Consider the following 20760-nt stretch of genomic DNA (forward strand, 5'->3'; position numbering starts at 1 on the left):
TCAGGGTGTTAAGTGGCTTTCTGGCGTCACTGCGCAGCCCAAGGACGGCCTGTGGCTGGGGTGATGCAGGGAAGAAGGGATGAGAGGAACCGTGGGCGGCGCCCAGAGTCCTTGTGCCCCGGGGAGCCCGCGAGGCCTCGGTTCTGACGAATGCGACATAAACACTGCCAGACGGGCCAAGCTGCCTGGTCCCCACACCCTACAAGGCTCGGCTGCACGAACCGTCCCGCCTCCTCCGGGGCGCGCTGCAGAACCCCGCGCCTCGGCTCCTCCTTGTGCTTAGTTAGCCTCGGGCGCCCTCCTGTGGCGGAAGAGGAGCAAGGCACGCACCATCCGGCCCCGCCTCGCTACTGTTATTGGTAGCTAAGCTAAGGTCTAAACGTCGGATTGGTCGTCTCGGGTGAGAGGGCGGGACTCGGAGGTGACTACGGACGCCGAGTGGACAGCCTGGGACGGAGGCGTGGGCACTTCGAAGGAACTAGCGCCCGGCTGCCGAGATGGCGGCGCCGCAACCGTGCGCGGATGGCTCCTGCTGCTCACACCCCGGGGCTGTGCCCGGGGCACAGCAGACGCTGGAGGAGATGGACTTCGAGAGGGGTGAGAAGGGTGAGGCGGCCGCGTGGCTGGCGGCGGGCAATTCCCAGCCCCGGGGACGTGAACCAAAGGGAGCCGCGAACCGAGTTTGGAGCTTCCGGGCCTGGTGCGGGAAGGCTGGCCGCAAAGCGTGGCAGCAAGCCCTTCGGCCACATCGTCTCGAATGCGGACGGGTAAACTGAGGCATTGGTTTCCGAACTGGGTCTGGAGACCGACCTAGCTAGGAGACAGTCTGCTCAGGTGACAGGGGAGCTAGGGACAGAATCTGCAGTTGGTTGATTGTATCCGTCTGGGAGATCAGGGGATCTGATCTCGAGTGTGAGTGTACATGTTTTAGCTATGACAGCCATCTCTAAACAGGTGACTGCGCAAGATGTAACTGCTTTGGCCCAGATTATACAGAGATCTTGCTGCCAGCAATGTTCTCTGTGCCTCGAACCCCTGGGTTACGGACTATGTTATCCCCAGGCACAGGTAGCTTGTGCAGCTGTAGCAAGGTAGGGTAGATGCTACTGATGTAAATGCATGCAGTCACACCTGACCGTTGCCATAGGAATGGTTTCTTAGCCTGCACCTTCGTCTCTGCTACTGTCATCCTTTGGGCTAGGGATTTATATCCCTTTGGGCTAGGAATATATAAGGAAACTCCCTCTTCTTCTCACACCCTCTTGCAGTGTTTTCTCCTCTATATCGGAAAATAGCAAATGAGACTATTACATTTGCTTTTTTTAAATTTAAAGATCATTTATATGCGTTTGTCAGAATTATGTCTGTATACCACAGGTGCCTGGTGCCCTTGGAGGCCAGAAAAGGGCATCAGATTCCTTAGAATTGCAGTTACAGATGGTTGTGAGCTTAGTGCTGGGAACCGACCCAGGTCCTCTGCAGAGTGGCCAGTGCTTTTAACTGCTGAGCCATCCATCTCTCCAGCCCCTCCTATTGCTTTTAGTTCCCAAAACCGAGTTGTCTATTGTGACCTACAAAGCTCTGTTTCTGTACCCTCATCATAGTTCTCATCCTTGCAGTGGTCCTCTTTGGGTTTCTCAAATATGCAAGACCTTTGCCTGATTGCCACCATTTGTTTTGCTTGCTAGCCAGTCTTTCTGCAAACTTCAGGCTAACTGAGGCTTTTCCTCCAGCTCTCAGTTCTATGACACCTCTTCAGAGAAACCTTCCTAATGCCTTAGAATCCTCACCTGGGGACAGTTATACCCAGTAAAGGGCTAGTGACGTTTTGGATGTCATAGCTATTCGGACATGCACAGGCTAGTTCTCCACAAGAGAAGAGGACCTGGCTCAACATGTCAGCCCTGTATCTGTTGAGAAAGAAACCTTGTCATGTGCAAAGCACAGGTTACTCTGTTACATTAGCACTTTGCTCTCATTATAGCAGTTTGGACTGACTCAGAGGCTGAGGTAGGAGGGTTACAAGTTCATAGCCAGGCAGAGCAGGGAAACATAGTGCAACACTTGGTCTCAAAAAGATAAAAATGAGAAAGAAATAGTTTGTGTATCAACTGCTGCTATTTTGTTTATTTTATTTCCCATGTGATATAGATGCTCACCTGTTGTGTGAATGTTTTGTTGTTGTTTTGGAGACAGGGTTTCTCCGTGGCTTTGGAGGCTGTCCTAGAACTAGCTCTTGCAGTCTTGTAGTCTCAAACTCACAGAGATCTGCTTGCCTCTGCCTCCCGGGTGCTGGGATTAAAGGCATGTGTCACCACCACCCGGCTGAATGTTTTCTGTAAATCACGTTTTTTTAGTTTTTAATTCAGTGTGTGTGTGTTCTGTTTTGTCAGTCTGTCCATCTCCCCACCCCCATCCTCACCTCCCCCATCCTCACCCTCCCCATCCTCACCCTCCAGACAGGGTCTCACTATATAGTGCTGACTGTCCTGGAACTCATTATGTAGACTAGACTGGGCTTGAACTCAGAGGGTCACCTGCCTCTGCCTCCTTAGTGTTGGGATTAAAGGTGTGCACCACCATTGTCTATTAACTGATGGGGCATCTCTCCGATCACTGGTTTAAATATATGTATTTATTTAATGTGTGTGAATGTTTTGCCTATGTGTACATATGCATCAACTATGTGCTTGGTCAGAAGAGGGTATTGGATCCCGTAAAATGGGAGTTACAGGTGGTTGTGGGTGCTAGGAATCAAACCCAGGTCCTCTAGAAGAGCAACAAATTCTGAACCATCTTTTAGCGCTGGTGTTTTGAGACAGGACCTCACTATATAGCTCTAGCTGCCCTGGAACTATGTAGACCAGCCTGGCCTTGAACTTACAGAGATCTACCTGCCTCCATCTCCCAAGTGCTGGGACTAAAGGCTACCATGCCCAGCTTGCTTTTTTTTTTTTTTTTTTTCTTGGTTTTTTGAGACAGGGTTTCTCTGTGTAGCTTGGGAGCCTATCCTGGCACTCGCTCTGGGGACCAGGCTGGCTTCAAACTCACATAGATCCGCCTGCCTCTGCCTCCCGAGTGCTGGGATTAAAGGCGTGCACCACCAACGCCCGGCTTTCATGCCCAGCTTTTGATTGTCTTTGTTTCTGTATAATTCTTACCTCTTCAACCATTTGTGGGGAGCAGAGGAAGCCCTGAGTGAAAGCGTGTTGTTGACATGAGCTGGCCGTGTTAAGGACCCTAACCTCACACCTATGGGGAAATGGCTGGCACGCAGGTGCACAAACACACCAGGGTGAGGCCAAGAGGGATGGTAAATCCTTCCTCTAGTCCATGTGCAGATGTTGACAGTATATGCAGAAAATGTCCACCATTTCTCCCTCTGGATATTCATGGTCTGAAGACTGCTCCTCTACAGAGATTGCTCCTACTGATGGTAGCTAAACCCGCCTCCTTGTTCAGCTGTGTATAATAACTCCGCCTCCTTGTTCAGCTGTGCATAATAACCCCGCCTCCTTGTTCAGCTGTGCATAATAACCCCGCCTCCTTGTTCAGCTGTGCATAATAACCCCGCCTCCTTGTTCAGCTGTGCATAATAACCCCGCCTCCTTGTTCAGCTGTGCATAATAACCCCGCCTCCTTGTTCAGCTGTGCATAATAACCCCGCCTCCTTGTTCAGCTGTGCATAATAACCCCGCCTCCTTGTTCAGCTGTGTATAATAACCCCGCCTCCTTGTTCAGCTGTGCATAATAACCCCGCCTCCTTGTTCAGCTGTGCATAATAACCCCGCCTCCTTGTTCAGCTGTGCATAATAACCCCGCCTCCTTGTTCAGCTGTGCATAATAACCCCGCCTCCTTGTTCAGCTGTGCATAATAACCCCGCCTCCTTGTTCAGCTGTGTATAATAACTCCGCCTCCTTGTTCAGCTGTGCATAATAACTCCGACTCCTTGTTCAGCTGTGCATAATAACTCCGCCTCCTTGTTCAGCTGTGCATAATAACCCCGCCTCCTTGTTCAGCTGTGTACATTAACCCCACCCCTTTACTCAATACAGTTACACACCCCCCCCCCCCCCCCCCCCGGTTATCTGTTAAACCATATATAATAAACACACTGAGCCTCTGGGGTGCTGCAGTTCTCCATCAGAGAGCCCAGCCCACCATTCCCAGCTTCCTAGCTTCTCTGTGTGTTCCGGTGTCTGGGCTCCCTTGCTGTACCAGTAAGGTCAAGTCCCTGGAGCCATGCAAGGACATGACACTTGGGTTACATCCAGCATATCTCTGTAATTCCTTTTAGAAGAATGTTGGCACATGTTCTCCTGTGTTTCCTTACCTCTTTTTCCCCATCCTTTTATGCTGCATTGTGAGTGAATTCCAAGCCACTAATTAAATACTACAACTGGCCTTGTAGTATTGGTCAACCTATGTGTGGTCATTTTTATTTCAACAATTTTATTATTTTTGAATTTATTCAGGGTATGAGTTCGGAGGTCAGAGGACACTCACTAGAGTCTATTTTCTCCTACTGTGTAGTTGTAGAAGATTGAACTCAGGTAGTCAGGCCTGGTGGCAGGTACTTTACCTGCTGAGCCATCTCACCGTCCCCCAATCAGCTTTTTGTTTTGAGACAGGGTTTCTCTGTGTAACAAACAGTTCTGGCTGTCCTGGAACTCGCTGTGTAGACCAAGCTGGCCTCTAACTCAGAAATCCACCTGCCTCTGCCTCTGCCTCCTGACTACTGGAATTAAAGGCGAGTGCCCCCACCATTGGCTAGCCCTGGACCAGCTTTTATGACAGATGCAGATTATAACAATTCTGAACATAGGATTATTGCTTGCTTCCTGGGGTAATGTAGGTATAGGGTCCCAAGCTCTAACTTATAGATTTAAAAGCTTCAGTCACAAAGTAGAAGAAATTCTTAAGGAAGGAAGGAAGGGAGAAGAGAAAACTCCCATCATGAGGCACTGCTTAGTGCTTTGATTGGCTCTCTCCAGGAATCTGGTCGGCAGCCCTGAATGGAGACTTGGGCCGAGTGAAGCATTTCATCCAGAAGGCCACTGACCCTAGCCAGCCTGACTCTGCTGGCTACACAGCACTGGTGAGCTATGGGGAGAGGCTTTATCTGTGGGCTGCCTGCTCTCCTCCCTTTTACTTACAGCAAACCCTTTGGTGTTTGTTTTGTTATTGTGTGCGTGCGCCTGTGTGTGCGCGCACGCACACACGAGCTTACCACAGTGCATGTGTGGAGATCAAAGGACAACCTTTGGGAGTTGTTTCATTCCTTCCACTGTGTGAGTTCTGGGGGTAGAACTTAGGTCACCAGACTTATTAGTGAGTACTTTTAGCCAATGAGTCATCTCACTGGCTCTTGGGGTTTTTTTGTTTTTGTAAGGGTTGACTCTGTGGCCCAGGCTGTCCTTGGAGTCATTCCTGCCTCTTCCTCTCAGTACTGAGATTACAGACATGTGCCACCTCACCTGGCTGTAAAGTTTGTTGTTGTGTCTTTTGAAATAGGCTCTCACATAGCCCACATTAGCCTCAACTTGCTGTGTGTGGAGGATGACCCTGATCCTCCATCCAAGTGCTGGGATTACAACAAAGGCTTGTGCCACCGTGACTGATAAGCGCTCTCCCACCTACACTGTATCCGTAGCCACCCTCCCCTTATTTTGGCAGCATTATGAGCAGCTGGGTATTTTAATTAGTGGAAGAGCACAGTATCTCTAAGCTGATTCCAGGTCTGCCCCTTGCTTTTAGCCTAGTGCCCTTGTCACCTGCCAGGATTTTGCTATCTGACTTCAGTCTCTGCCCCCCTGCAGCACTACGCTAGCCGCAATGGGCACTATGCTGTTTGCCAATTTCTGCTGGAAAGTGGAGCAAAGTGTGATGCCCAGACCCACGGGGGTGCCACAGCTTTGCACAGGGCCAGCTACTGTGGGCATACAGAAATTGCACGATTACTGCTGTCCCACGGGTCCAACCCCCGCTTGGTCGATGACGATGGCATGACCAGTCTACATAAGGTATGTCCCTGTCTCCATCATACTTTCTTTTCCTTAATCTTATTTGTATATTAGTTACTTTTTTTTAAAGATTTTATTTATTATGTATATAGTCTTCTGCCCGCATGTCAACAGAGGGCACCAGATCTCATTCAAGGTGGTTGTGAGCCACCATGTGGTTGCTGGGAATTGAACTCAGGACCTCTGGAAGAACAGTCAGTGCTCTTAACCGCTGAGCCATCTCTCCAGCCCTATTAGTTACTTTTCTTGTTGCATTCATGTGACAAATTCTGGGTTGTTTTTTGTTTTGTTTCGTTTTTTAAACAGGGTCTCTCTATGTAGCCCTGGCTGTCCTAGAATTCACTATATAGACCAGACTGGCCTTGAACTCACAGACATGCACATGCCTTTGCCTTCTAATTGCTAGAATTAAAGGCATGTGCCACCCATGTGATGAAATTAACAGAAGCAATTTAAAGAAGGAAGGGTTTATACTGGATCACAGTTCAAGGTGGGGGATACAGTCCATCATGGCAAGTAGGTAACAGCAGTAACAGCAGTAGGAGGCTAGGAGCATGAGGCAGCTGGCCACATGATATCTGTGCATGCATGCATTCATGCCAAGATGGGCATAGAGCAATCAAAGGACAACTTTCAGAAGTCAATTCTCTCCTTCCACTACATGGGACCAGGGCATCGAACTGATATAGACAGGTTTGGCGGCAAGTGCTGTTTCCTTCTAAGCCATCTTTTTTTTTTTTTAAGATTTTATTTATTTATTATGTATACAACATTCTGCTTCCATATATATCTGCACATCAGGAGAGGGCACCAGATCTCATTACAGATGGTTGTGAGCCACCATGTGGTTGCTGGGAATTGAACTCAGGACCTCTGGAAGAGCAGTCAGTGCTCTTAACCCCTGAGCCATCTCTCCAGCCCTCCACCTTTCTAAGTGCTAGGATTGCTAGACAAGTGCTTTACCAATGAGCTATTTGCCCACCCACAAATTCATCTTAAAGATGTGATTTATGCATGTTTTAGATAAGAGCCCTTCCTTGCCCCACCTCTGATTTTCTACCAGTACAGCGGCTTTAAAAGAATTTCCATCAAACTGTACACTCCATGGGATTCCCTCAGAGGCTTGCTTTTTCCAAATCCAAGAAGCTATCTTCCAAAGCCACCTGGGTAGTGATTGTCCTCAGCTCTCAACCTTGGACCCTATCTATATTCGGGCTCTGCTAGTCCTTTTCATCCTCTTGTACTCACCGTCACTGTGTATCACAATCTCCCAAATGGATGCCTCTCCACTTCCCCTGCCCCCCTCTTTTGAAACAGGTTCTCCCTTCCTACCTCTGTCCCTCCCTCTCTCCGCCTCCCACCAGAGTTCTAGCATTGGCTAACCTGGAACTATAGCAGATCAGGCTATTCTCAACTGGTGGCAACCTCCTGCCCTTGTCTTTTGAGAACTGATTTTAAGCGTGCACCACCACATCCGGCTTTTCCCCTCCCGCTCTTCGTAGGTCTTATTTCTACCCTCCTTTCTGGACTGTAGTTTGTGTCAACTCTGTAGAACCTTCCTGGTCCCCAGACATTCCCAGCTCTTCGTGTCCTGCACTTGACTTCCTGACTCCTGGTATGTTGGTTAGTTTTATGTCACCTTGATATGAACTATACTCATGTGGGAAGAGGGACTCTCAATTGAGAAAATGCCTCCATAAGACTGTGGAGGCAAGCTTGTAATGCATTTTCTTAATGATTGATGTAGTTGAGCTCACCTGACTAGGGGCTGTGCCATCCCTGGCAGGTTATCCTGGATAGTATAAGAAAGCAGGCCAGGGGCTGGAGAGATAGCTCAATGGTTAAGAGGACTGGATTATTTTACAGAGGATCCAGGTTCAATTCCCAGCACTCACAGGGTGGTTCAAATCATCTGGGACTCTATTTCCAGTGAATCTGACTCCCTATATGCAAGCAAAATACACACACAACAAGAAATCTTAAAAAAGCAAAAGCCAGGCATAGTGGCCATGCATTTAATCCAAGCACTTGGGAGGTAGAAGCAGGTGAGTCTCTGAGTTTGAGACCAGCCTGGTCTACAGAGTGAGTTCTAGGACAGTTAGGATTACATAAAGAAACCCTATCTCAAAGAAGAACCTAAAAAAAAAAAAAAAAAAAAAAAAAGCAGGCTGAGCAAGTCATGAGGAGAAAGTCAGTAAGCAGCATCCCTCCCTGGCTTCTGCTTTAATTTCTGCCTCCGGGTTCCTGCCCCAACTTCCCTTCATAATGAGCAGCAACCAGCATTGAAATAAAGCCCTTCTTCCCCAAGTTACATTTGATCCTGATGGTCTGTCACAGCAATGGAAATCTTCCTAAGACACCTGTTCATCTCACGATTCTGTTGAGGTCTGCCTCTCCAGAGGCAGCAGCTGGGGCTTGCTTTTGTTGAGTGTGCAACCTTAGCACGTGGCACAGGTGCTGAGTGAACGCTGCATGTTGGGTTTTGTTAAATCCTTGACAGGTGTAGAAGCTTGACTCTTCATTTTAAAAATACTTACTAATAGCTGGGTGGTGGTGGACATTTTAATCCCTGCACGCAGGAGGCAGAGGCAGGCAGGTCTCTCTGAGTTCAAGGCCAGCCCGGTCTCCAGAGTGAGTTCCAGGATAGCCAGGGCTACACAGAGAAACACTGTCTTTAAACAAAACAAAACTTAATTTACTAATTTGTGGAGACTAAAGAGGTAGCTCAGTGATTAAGAATATATACTATTCTTTTTTTTTTTTTAAGATTATTTATTATTATGTATACAGTCTTCTGCTTCCAGGCCAGAAGGCACCAGATCTCATTACAGATGGTTGTGAGCCACCATGTAGTTGCTGAACTCAGGACCTCTGGAAGAGCAGTCAGTGCTCTTAACCTCTGAACCATCTCTCCAGCCCAAGAGTGTGTATTGTATTCTTGCTGAGGATGTAAGTTCAGTTCCCAGCTCACAGCCACTTGTAGCTGCAGCTCTAGGGAATCTGCTGTCCTCGTTTGACCTTTGCAGCCATCTGCACACATCCACACACACACACTCACATACACGCAATTTAAAAAATAGATTTATTTGTGTTACATGTATCTGTGAGTGTTTGCACACATTGATGTGCTGTGGACATGCCTGTGCCTGTACACAGAGGCCAGAAATAGGCATTGGGTATTCTACTGTATCAGTCCCTGCCTTTTCCTTTGAGAGAAGTGTCTCTTCCTGAAAGCGGGGCACAAGTTTTCTCATGTAGCTGAAAGCCAGCAAGCCCCAGAGATTCCCACTCGCCTCAGTTCGGGGGTTATGGGCAATTGTGGGACAGCTAAATAAAGACCAGAATGATTACTGGGAAAAGGATATTAAGAAAAAATCCAGGCTAAGCTATGGGGTGAGGAGGGGGTGGAGGGAGAGGCACATACCTGTAATCCTAAATGCTAGACCCTGGGAGGCCAAGGCAGGAGAATTATGAGTTTGAGGCTAGCTTGAGCTACATAGTGAGGCACTATCTCAAAAAAGACAAACAACAACAACAACAAATAAAACAATAACAAAATAAGAGATCAGGAGGTGGTACATGCCTTTGATTCCAGCATTCAGGAGGCAGAGGCAGACAGACTTCAGGAATACATAGCCTGATATACATAGTGCACTTCAGGCCAGCCAGGGCTACATAGTGAAACTCTGTCCCCCCCCCAAAAAAAAATTAGTAAATATTAGTAAGATAGTGAGTAGTATAGTGAGACCTTGTCTCAAAAGGTAAAAAGAGGGTGTGTAGCTCAGTGGTGGAGTGCTTGTGTGACATGCACAAAGGCCCAAACATGGCTGCTCATACCTGTAATTCCAGCACTTGGAAGACAGGCATGAGGGTTGCCAAGTCTTGTCTACATAGAAAGTTTCAGAACAGCTGAAGTAGAACCAGAACTGATGCTAACTATCTGTCCAAATGGCCCAGGTGCTTCACAGATCTGCGCATACGTCATGGGGCTTTGGTAGGAATTGGAAGTCTGCTCACACATCTGAGGTTCCTGTTTCTAGGAAACATTTTTAAGCAGATCCCCTGAAAGGGAAGAACGTGCAGGGCTCAGCTCGGGTATGTCTTTTGATTCAGGCCTCTGTCTCCACAGGCTGCAGAGAAGGGTCACGAGGACATTTGCTCTCTCCTGTTACAACACAGCCCAGCCCTGAAGGCTGTCCGGGATCACAAAGCACGCCTAGCATGTGACCTGCTGCCCTGCAACAGTGGCCTGCGGGACCTGTTGGCCAGCTGAGGCTCCACCTCCTGTCTCTGGCTGCCCTTGAAGGGTACACAGACTAGCTCTTCACACCCCTGCCTTGCTCAGCATCATGCTGTTGGATGGAACCAGGGCCAAAATGCCTGTAAGAGCCCCTGTCTGGCCAGTGGGGAGGCTTGGGAGGGCTTTGAAGGCTGTGAGCCTGGACAGGTGATCGTGTAAGTTAGTCCTTGTTGAAATAGCTATCCATTTGGAAGAAAATAAAGCTTATATCTTGACATCATCCCACAGACAAAGATAAATTTCAAGATATAGTCCTAAATATAAAAATGCAAAACTTTGAAGTATTAGAAGAAAATATGTAGTATCTAACAAAAGCTGTTTTCTAGCTGAATGAGCTTGGTGCAGTGTTCTTTTTTTACCTGTTCATCCCTCAGCCCCCTGTCTGTCCCTCACCCCACCCCCAGGTCCACCCCCCACCCCACCCCACCCCCGTCTGTCCCTTCAGCCCCCTGTCTGTGAGATGAAAATGATTAGGAATAGCCCTGCCTCAGGGTTACTCTGGGTCTGAGGAAGTCCATGGAGGGCACCCTAATGAGTGAGCTACGTTACAAGCAGCATGGGAGAGTGCCCGAGACCGGGCCTGGCACTGTAGGCCTGAAACAGCTGGTCAGGAGGCTGAGGCCTGCCCGGGCAACATAGATCCCGCCCGTCTCAAAAGGTAAAAAGAGGGGATATAGCTAGTGGTGGAGTGCTTGCCTGACATGCAAAAGCCCTATGTTCTATCCCTAATACAATGGGGAGAAACAGTGACCAGTCCCAAAGTTTAATTGATTCCAGAATTTTATTTCTAGAAGTCTGATTGTACAAAGTGTAACTGTTCGGGTGTGTTCCACCTTTAATCATGGTGGCCAAGGGAGGAGGATCGCTTGGAGCTCCAGGCTAGCCAGAGCTACAGAGACCCTGTCTCCAAAAACCATGTAATTGTAATTGCTTTTTTGTTTGTTCTGCACTGCTTACTAGTGAGACTGCATACCTGTCTTTGACCTTCCTATTTATGCCTATTTAAAATGTTTTTTTTTTAAGATTTTATTTATTTATTATGTATACAACATTCTGCTTCCATGTATATCTGCACACCAGAAGAGGGCACTAGATCTCATAATGGATGGTTGTGAGCCACCATGTGGTTGCTGGGAATTGAACTCAGATCCTCTGGAAGAGCAGTCAGTGCTCTTAACCTCTGAGCCATCTCTCCAGCCCTTAAAATGTTTTTGTTCTTGCTATGTAGTCTAGGCTAGCCTCCAACGTGGAGCCAGCCTCTGGCCTCAGCTTCCTTGGGACTATAGGTGTGTGTCACCACATGCAGCTTGCCATGTCTTTATTGATTCACAGGAACTTTCCATTATGAATATTGAGCCTTTGCTCAATGTATGATATATGAGTTTTATATATGGATATTAAAATTTCCTTTTGCACTATCACGTGCCTTAAGTTGGTTGGTGTCTGGTCATGGAAACTGGTACACACACCGTAGATGGCAATTTAGCAGTGCTTAAGTGAACAGAGCCAATAGTTTTGACTTCTCTATAGCAACCTAGGAAGATCCATCCTTGATTGCAAAGGTGTCTTCCAGGCTCATTCACAAACTCTGCATTGGGGCACAAGGCCCTTGGTTTCCCAGCACTGAGAGAACAAGAGATGCATCAAAATATAGTGTATTTTTAAAAAGAGCATCGGGCACGGCAGCTAACACGTAATCCCAGCCCTCAGGAACTTAGGCAGAATTATAAGCCTGAGCTACAGTGTGAGAGTGTGTGTGCACGTGTGTGCGTGCATGTGTGTGTGTGTGTGTGTGTGTGTGTGTATGTGTATGTGTGTGTGAGAGACAGACAGACAGACAGACAGACAGACAGACAGACAGAAAAGGGAGACAGAGAAAGAGGGAGAGAGCCTAAGAACTGACCTACTGAGAGAGAGAAGACAAACTGGCTTGTCCCTGGCAGGAAGGGTTGGGTTTGGCATATCACTTTAATGTAGGTAGCAGTGTGGCGAGTGCCAAATGGTGCCCACGGTGTGATACTCTTCAGATGACATGTGCTGTGTAGGGGCAGGAGGAAAAGTTGGGAAGATATGGTTTCCCCTGGGCCATGGAGACAAGAATAACCAAATAGGTCTTTAGTTTTATTTTTAAAAATAAAGTATAATCTTATTGTTTCTTCTTTTTTCCCCCTCCGAGACAGGGTTTCTCTGTGGCTTTGGAGGCTGTCCTGGAACTAGCTCTTGTAGACCAGGCTGGTCTCAAACTCACAGAGATCCGCCTGCCTGTGCCACCCAAGTGCTAGGATTAAAGGCCATATGCCACCACCACCTGGCTCAATTTTATTGTTTCTTAACTTAGAGCTACCTTTGTGTGGAACAAACTAGCATTTTCCTAAAAGAAATTATTATTTTTGTTGTTAAATACAGGGTTTCATGGTAACCCAGATGAATTTTAAAGCCAGGGTCCTCTTTCTTTAGCCGTCTGAATACTAGGAGTTTTGTCTGTTTGTGACAGGGTTTCTATGTAGTTCTGGCTTTCTGGAACTGGCTATGTAGACCATGCTGGTCTTGAACACCTTTAATCCAAGCACTACACCCACCTGAGTACTAGAAAAACAATCATGTACAACCATGCCCAGCTTCATATGTAGGACAGGGGAGAGCAGAGCTAGTCTGGCTTTCTTGTCTGCCTTCTCTCATGGAGTAACTGCTGCTCTCCTCCTCACCAAGAGATGTTTCAAAGAAAGCATCCTAAAGCTTAAGACCTGGGCTTGCTTATTTATTTATCTACTTTTTTTGTTTTTTTGAGACAGGGTTTCTCTGTTAAACAGTCTGGACTGTCCTGGAACTCACTCCGTAGACCAGGCTGGCCTCGAACTCAGAGATCCTCCTGCCTCCTCAGTGATGGGATTAAAGGCATGTGCCACCATTGCCCAGCTTTTTTTTTTTTTTTTTTTTTTTTTCTTTTTTTCTTTAAAAAGCTGTTCCCTTAAGTTCTCTGGAAACTGCATGTCTGTGAGGGCAGCATGGACAACCTGCGCTCTGGTAAACCTCTGAGGTCTCCACTCCTATCAGCGACGTTTCCCCTTGTGCTTGGTTCTCTATCCATGTTGCTCTCATGCAGGAGTCTTGTTTACTGGGTATCTGATTTCCTTTCAAAGGTCAAGTTGGAAATTAGGGCATAGCAGAGTGAAAAGCATCCCTGGCTTCTGAAGAATTAGGAATTTGATTTTGTTGGCCACTTCGTGGCTGGCTGTCATGGTTATTGCTACAGACTAGGTCTCAGTCCCCTTGCCCTGTTGAAGGGCATGTTTCATGCCCAGAGAATATCTGGTGTGGACGTGGAAGCCCTGTAAGGGCTGATGACAGGTTGGGGCAGAACACCATGTTGGCTGTCGGCCTGCTGAGGACAAATCTGGGAGGGAAGGGCAGCCTTGAAACTAGCCACTTGGGAGATCATATGAGTTTCATCGTGCAGGTCCAGGAGAATTCCCAAGGCATTAGGTCAGCCTCTTCCATTGCGCCTCCTGAGGTCTTCTGCAGGATGCCTGTGACTGCACTGCTGTCTTCAATATCTCAGGCAGGCAGCCAGATCTCCATTGTAAGGCTGGGTTCCACCAGTGGGCTCTAAACTCGGAGGAGTAAGAAATGTTTCCCTTGGGTCTGGCCAAGGCACCCCAGCCCATGTGGTGGTAAAATGACTCCCTGCTAGATGTGGGGTGTGGCAGGTGCAGGGTAGTGGGTGTCTGAGGAGGTTGCCGCCTCAGCTTCAAAAGCTCCTTTTCCTGCCCTCAGTGGGCCACGTTCCCAGACCTGTATTTTGGTTAGTGTGACAGGGCCACAGAGTCATCTGGCCTGGGCACAAGCTCTGTCCTTCTCCACCCCCAAGAGAGAGCTCTCCCATAAAAAGGCTGAGCACTCTGCTCACTTCGCTGGGCGTGCGGAGAGCAAGGGGGGACCATGGACTTCATCAGCATTCGGCAGTTGGTAAGGATGTGAAGCAACTGGCTGGTAATAGATGGGAAAATCCTTGAGTTGAGGTTGTTTGTTTGTTTGTAGTGGGTTTGGTCCTGGGAGACCATCTTGAGGCTTCACACATGCTAAGCTAGCACTCTACCACAGAGCTGCGCCCCCAGGCTTCTAGGTGTGCCTTTGTCTGGATAGTGGAAAAGAAATGGGAGGTGGTGAGTTACTCTGGGAGCCATGGATATAGCTGTATAGTTCCTTTAGGTCAAGCACAGGACAGCCTGGTCGGAACTTTCTGGAGGGTCTGGCCACTTTAAGGGTAGTGTTCTTGGGTTCCCTGAGCAGTGAGAGGAACACCGATGCAGTGTCAGTTTGGGTGACATGGGGCATGGAGAGGCATGTGTCATATGCTTCACTGTGGTGCAGTGGCCCCAGCTGGCTCCTGGGAAGTGGGTGGCAAAGACCATCCGGGAGATACTCGGTCATTGAAGCTGCTGAGTTAGAGGGAAGCCCTGGCCATTTGGCCAGAAGCCTCAGACTCTTCTGTTCTTCTCTCCAGCATTCTCTCCCGCAAGCTGCACCTTCCTCGGTTCTGTCCAGCTCCCTGGGTGGCTAAGGGACTGGGTGGGTATCAGCTCTGACCAGCCATAGGGGATGGTTTGAGCCCATTTTACAGAGGCAGAAGCAAGGGCTTAGAGAAAGCAGGGATTTGGAATTTGGCCCAGGAACTTCTCTAAGCTTGGGGTCAAGTAGCAGTGTGACATGATGTCATAGGAATCCAGAGATAGAAGCCCAGGTTGGAAGCTAAGGTGTCATCTGTCTGGGCTCCCTGGCATGAACTCAGTGGTATAGAAACCACCCTCCCTCAACTCTGATCTGCTGTTGACAGGCAGTCATTCCCCTGTGCCTTGGCAATTGCCAGCTGGTGAAACCTGCAGGTGTGTAGGTGTGTGCACGCGTGTGTGTGCGCGCGTGCCTGAATGCACATGCACCGGCATTGCAGCCCACCAGAAAACATTCAGCAGGAAGTCAGGCTGACTCTCAGGTTCACAACTGACCTTTGTGTGTCAGATCTCAGCCATCCTGCTGGGCCACACTATTGATTCCCAAGTATCCCTCCAAGGTCCTGTTCCTTAGCCTGCCTACTCTACCTGTCGTGCAGGTAAGTGAAGAAAGAGCTGATGGGAAAGTGTTGGGGTTTGGACATGGAGTTCCTGATCCTGGAGGCTGGCCTAGTGATTGGAGGCTGGGACCCCAAGAGGTTGTGGCCCGGGAAAAATTGAAGTTGGAGGAAGAGAAGAAGAAGAAAGTAAGTGTCTTGGGATGGGGTTGGGACAGTGTGGGCGTCTGTGAGCAGTAGGGGCCCAGAGCCCATGGCCACTGTCACCCAGCTACAGTGGCTGGGGGCTTCTCCAAGGCAGGGCTAGTCTAGCCAGGAGCCTGCACTGAGACCCTACCCAGTGACTGATGTCTGGCTTGGGCATGTCTTCTGCCCTAGCTGGAAAGATTTAACAGCTCCAGACTGACTCTGGACAATATGAGAGACTTGGAAAACTTGGTTCAAAGACGAAGAAAAAAGCGACTGAGACACAAAGTCCCCCCCAGGGAACCTGAGCCTGTGGTTGAGGTGAGTGAGAGGTTAAGGCTGGTGTTCCAGAGGCACAGATAGCCTCCTGTCTTGGGAGCCTGGGAAGAATGGATCTAGGGGCTGCAGACTTAGTCAGTACATGGGGAGCTCCAGGGAATGCATCCCAGAGCTTTCTGTTCCTTCCATAGGGCAATGTATTAGCTGCTTAGCTGCCTGGCTCACTGTTCCAGAGTATAGTTCACTGCTGTCGGGAAGCATGGCAGGAGCTTGAGCAACCAAAGGCAGGAAACAGAGCGGGGGGGTGGGGGTGGTGGTGGTGGTGGTGATAATGACGACACTTATATTTTGTGTATCATGTACATGCCTGGTGGTCAGAGGTCAGAAGAGAGCATTATATGCCAGTACAGATAGTTGTGAAGCAACATATAGGTACTAGGAATTGAACCTGGATCCTCTGTAAGAGCAACAAGTGCTCTTACTGCTGAGGCATCTCTCCGGCCCCAATGCTCATTTCCTTGAGCTCACTTTCTCCTTTTTCTGCAGCCCAGGATCCCAGCCCATCAAATGGTCCCACCCACATTGAGTGGTCCCTATCAGTTAACCTAATCTATATAACCTCCCACAGATGTGCCCAAGGGCTTGTCTCCTCCATGATTCTAGATCCTGTCAAATTAACAGTGTCACAGGCGAGCTAGCTGTAACCAAGTGCTTACCCACACAAACAGGTCACTCTAATTTGTTCAGGAGCTAGACGTGTGCTGTCCTTCAGCACCCACTCACCCGCCCAGCTTCTGGGGCTGCTAGCACTAGTGCCCCCTGGTCTGTAGACACATGACCCATCTCTACCTTTTACTCCTCGTGTTGTGTGTGCCTGCCTGTATCCAATGTCAGTCGTACAGGAAAGGGGTCTACCCTACTCTAACATAATTACAAATGCAATGACCATAAAAAGATCATATTCTGAGATACTAGTATTAAGATTCAGCATATGAACTAGAGTGTGGGAACAATCAGTGCACAACACACACTTCCCATTCCTTATCTCCTGAGAACTGAAAAACTATAATGAAACAGACCAAGTGTGTCGGGCCAGACTGGTGAAGCAGCAGCAGGTGCCTTTGGGCTTGGGGAGTAACTTAGTTCTCTTCTGCTCACCCAGCGGCAGCCCCAGATCCCACTGGAGCCTGTGGACCTGGAAATGTTCCTAAAGGCAGCTGCTGAGAACCAGGAGGCCTTGATTGACAAGTACCTGACAGATGGAGGGGACCCCAATGCCCATGACAAGGTAGAGAGGGCGGGTGAATGCATTTATGACACCTGTATATGCCATCTTATATACTCTAGCCTTCACCTGGGACACAGGGTAACTCTGACCTGACCTGTTCTAGGGACATAAGGGAATGGGTGACTCTAGGGAGTAGCTCTCCTTTCTTAGCCTAATTTTTGTTTCTGCCCCCAGCTCCACCGCACAGCCTTGCACTGGGCCTGTCTGAAGGGCCATGGACAGTTGGTGAACAAGCTGCTGGCGGCAGGGGCTGCTATAGAGGCACGGGACTTGGTGAGAAGCAAAGAGAGCCCGCACAGGGAATGTGGCGGCTCATCTAGTTAGGCCCTGCAATGCCGTGGTCAGAAAACCTTTATGCTTTGTGTTGCAGCTGGACAGGACACCTGTGTTCTGGGCCTGCCGTGGAGGACACCTGGACATCCTCAAACTGCTGCTTAACCAGGGTGCTCAGGTCAATGCACAGGACAAGGTAAGGGACTGATGCCTGCTTTGGGTAGTAACCTGTTAGGGGCAGACGTGAATCATACAGGAAACAGATGTCCACCTTGTAAGGCACAGGTCTTTTGGATTGGGTGGCATAGCTAGCCCAGATCCAGCACTGCACCCCACTTCTTCCTAGATCTGGAGCACCCCTCTCCATGTAGCAGTGCGCACAGGCCACTCTGACTGCCTGGAGCACCTCATTGAGTGTGGCGCCCACATCAATGCACAGGATAAGGTGGGTGTTTGTGACTGAGCAGCCTGAGATGGCCATCTGTGTGTCAGCACCTCTTGCCTTGGGCCCATAGCAGTAACTGGCTGGTCCCTCCACAGGAAGGGGACACGGCACTCCATGAGGCCGTACGATATGGGCACCACAAAGCCACGAAGCTACTGCTGCTCTATGGAGCCAAGCTGGGCATGAAGAATGTGGTAAGTACCAGCCAGGCAATGTCTGACATGTGTGCTGAGGTCAGGGGAGTGCCTAGGAGAGGAAGACTGACTCAGTGTCCTTGTTCACAGGCCTCCATGACACCAGTGCAGCTGGCACGGGACTGGCAGCGGGGTATCCGGGAAGCACTACAGGCCCATGTGGGGCACTCCCGTACCCGGTGTTGATGACTAAGACCTGTGGGTCACTCATAGCACCATTCCACACCCACTCTCCTACCCATCCACCTCTAAGTGGTTCTCTGCCCCAGTCCCAATTTCTTTCTGGCTTTGCTTCCTTAGACCGAAGGCAACAGGTAGAGCAGGTCCCCTGGGTTTTAGTGAGGGAGACTGTTCCCTGCCAGGACTGAAGCAGAGGACCAGAGGACCACAGGACAACACAAAAGCAAAGTGGGTCCAGACGAGGGCCAAGGCCAGAGCAGGAAGTGAACAGACCAGCACTACCCACAGCTCAGTCTAGGCCTCTATCTACTAATCCTTAGATTAGGAGACTATCCTTGGCCTGTTCTGTAAGTAGACATTCAGATGTTGCCAGCTGCTGCAGAATATAAGAGAAGAAATGGGCTGCCTAAGTGCCAGGCATCGGTACAGCTCACTGCCGTCTTTTGGGTGGGGTTTCTCCAGGGTCTCCATTCCTATCAGTAGCAACCCTGAGTGTCTGGAGTAGTTCTAGGCATCCCTAGTCTTCAGAACTCTGGAGGGGGGTTCTGGCAAGCTGAGGGGCATGTTAACAGGATTGAGTCCCCACAGATGTCAGTACTTACCAGGTTGCCTCAGAAGCTGGAGACTGATGAACTGGAACTAGTGTGTTCTCTGGGGAGGCTCCACCTAAAGGCTTCAGGCAGCTCTGCTTGCCTTACGTGAGGGTAGAGTGCCAGGTGCTGGAGATTGCTTGTGGCCCACTCAACTTTTGGGGTGGCGGCCCACAACCCTAGCTTGCCAAGGCTCTAATGCCCCCCTGGTACTGGAGGAAGCACCTGGACTAGGCTCTTCATACCCTGCACACTGAGTTCGGCACCTTGCTATGGAACACAGACAACAGTATAACACACCTCTCCAGGCCCCTGTGCCAACTGGTGGTGCAATGAGGACTTCACACAAGCACACGCTCCTTCCCTTCCACTTTTGTTTCCAGGTTCCCTGGCAGGGCTGGCTCCTTATATGCCAGGAAGTTGATGTTAAAGAGCTGGGCCCTCCATTGAGGCCACAGGCTGAACAAAGGGCTAAAAGGTGAAGGCTTTGCCTCCCTCACATAGTCCTGAGATGACCTTCACTTTGCAACAGTTTAGTCTAATTTTGGCAGCCTGTTGTTACTATGTGAAAAACCTGGCTAGTGCTTCCTCCTAGGGACACATACCTTTTTATGGGCAGGCCAGCATACACCTAGACAACTGGTGCCATGCGCAAGACAGATGTTCAAGACTACTCAATATGACGACTCCTCTGAAATGAGGATACTTAATTGACACACAAAGCTACCTTTTTGTACAAATCACTGTTTTCTCATTAAACTGTTTATCTACCACAGACTTGTTGTCTTATGGGGACTGGGAGGAGGCAGTATATTGGGCTACATGGCAGAAATCACCCTCAACTGCAAAGATCAAGTCATTTGATCAATCATGCCATTTGACAGCATGACATGTCACCAAGTGTGCAAGGCATATTTTATGTGTGTGTGTGGCAGGACCTCTTGTGTTCAGGACCTCTGCTCATTGACAGACAAGTTCAGAAAAGGGCAGTTTTCAACTTCAGCTTCTTTTAGAATCACAACTTTGTGAAAGTCCTGATGTCTGCTAGGTATGGTGGCACACACCTTTAATCCCAGCACTTAGGAGTCAGACACAGACCCAGTTCAAGGCCAGCCTGATCAACATATTAAGTTCCAGACCAGCCAGGGTTTCACAGTGAACCCTTTTCTTAAAAGTCCTAATGTCTAATGTTACTAGGTAAAATGCAAGTATTAGTTGAGGACATGGTTGTCTGTGCATACTAGCAAATTGTAAGGAGTTATGGATAGGTGGCGGGAGATAAATACCTACCTTAATATTAATAATCTAAAACAAAAACCTATTTCTCCTTAATACCATTGAACATTATGGATTAAAAAAATACAGTACCATTACAACTGTTTAAATTTAAACTAAAAAAGATTGTAAGATGAAGTCTACAAATGAAAATATTTATGTAGACATACTATGTTCATGGATTAGAAGGCACAACATGTAAAAGATGTCAGTTCTTAACCAAGTTGACAACATACAGGCTTAATACAGTTCCTACCAAAATCCAAGCAAGGTGTAGACAAGATTATCTACGAACAAAATCGCAGCACTTGGGAGGCCTCAGGAGGGCTTTTGCCTTACAGGTTAGGTTGAACATAGTGTTAGACTCTCTTACAAGAAAAAGAAAAAAAGGTGAGCCGACTGGGGTGGCAGTCAGGAGGCTGAAGCAGGAGATCACTAAGTTTAAGAGTAACGCAGGCTAAGACTACATTAAAAAAAAGCCCCCAGATTTGAAAAATAAAAATAGAAGACAAGCATATTACATACTTGGTAGGCTGAGGAAGGGGACACAGTCTTTGTCCTGGAACTTCTTCTGTAGGCCAGGCTGCCCTTGAACTCCAAAGATCCACCTGCCTCTAAGTGCTAGGATTAAAGGCGTGCACCACCACACCCAGCCTGGGAC

At 48.6% G+C, this 20760-nt stretch overlaps 2 protein-coding genes across 7 annotated transcripts; both read left to right on the forward strand.

Moving 5' to 3' along the window:
- The first annotated feature begins 437 nt into the window (after window positions 1–437).
- Window positions 438–15571, forward strand: Ankrd39 (ankyrin repeat domain 39). Of its 6 annotated transcripts, none has more exons than XM_027386863.2 (5): window positions 438–597; window positions 4996–5099; window positions 5821–6034; window positions 7595–7612; window positions 10138–10544. In XM_027386863.2, the coding sequence occupies exons 1-5, from the start codon at window positions 498–500 to the stop codon at window positions 10212–10214; spliced, it is 513 nt and encodes a 170-aa protein (XP_027242664.1). In that variant the 5' UTR covers window positions 438–497; the 3' UTR covers window positions 10215–10544. The 6 variants fall into 6 exon arrangements, 4 of the variants coding, with proteins under 4 accessions (XP_027242664.1, XP_035308708.1, XP_027242663.1 ...); XR_004772408.1 differs by lacking the exon at window positions 7595–7612 and adding an exon at window positions 15432–15571 and having other exon boundaries at window positions 441–606; window positions 5821–6024; window positions 10154–10406; XR_004772409.1 differs by lacking the exon at window positions 7595–7612 and adding an exon at window positions 15393–15526 and having other exon boundaries at window positions 441–606; window positions 5821–6024; window positions 10154–10406.
- Window positions 14264–19599, forward strand: Ankrd23 (ankyrin repeat domain 23). Its single transcript, XM_027386861.2, has 9 exons — window positions 14264–14290; window positions 15432–15578; window positions 15768–15896; window positions 17017–17142; window positions 17317–17415; window positions 17513–17611; window positions 17762–17860; window positions 17956–18054; window positions 18145–19599. Exons 1-9 carry the CDS (start codon window positions 14264–14266, stop codon window positions 18238–18240), a joined length of 921 nt encoding a protein of 306 aa, XP_027242662.1. The 3' UTR covers window positions 18241–19599.
- Window positions 19600–20760: the final 1161 nt, after the last annotated feature.

Source organism: Cricetulus griseus (genome assembly GCF_003668045.3).
Source record: "Cricetulus griseus strain 17A/GY chromosome 1 unlocalized genomic scaffold, alternate assembly CriGri-PICRH-1.0 chr1_1, whole genome shotgun sequence".
In the NCBI taxonomy this organism is placed as follows: Eukaryota; Metazoa; Chordata; class Mammalia; order Rodentia; family Cricetidae; genus Cricetulus; species Cricetulus griseus.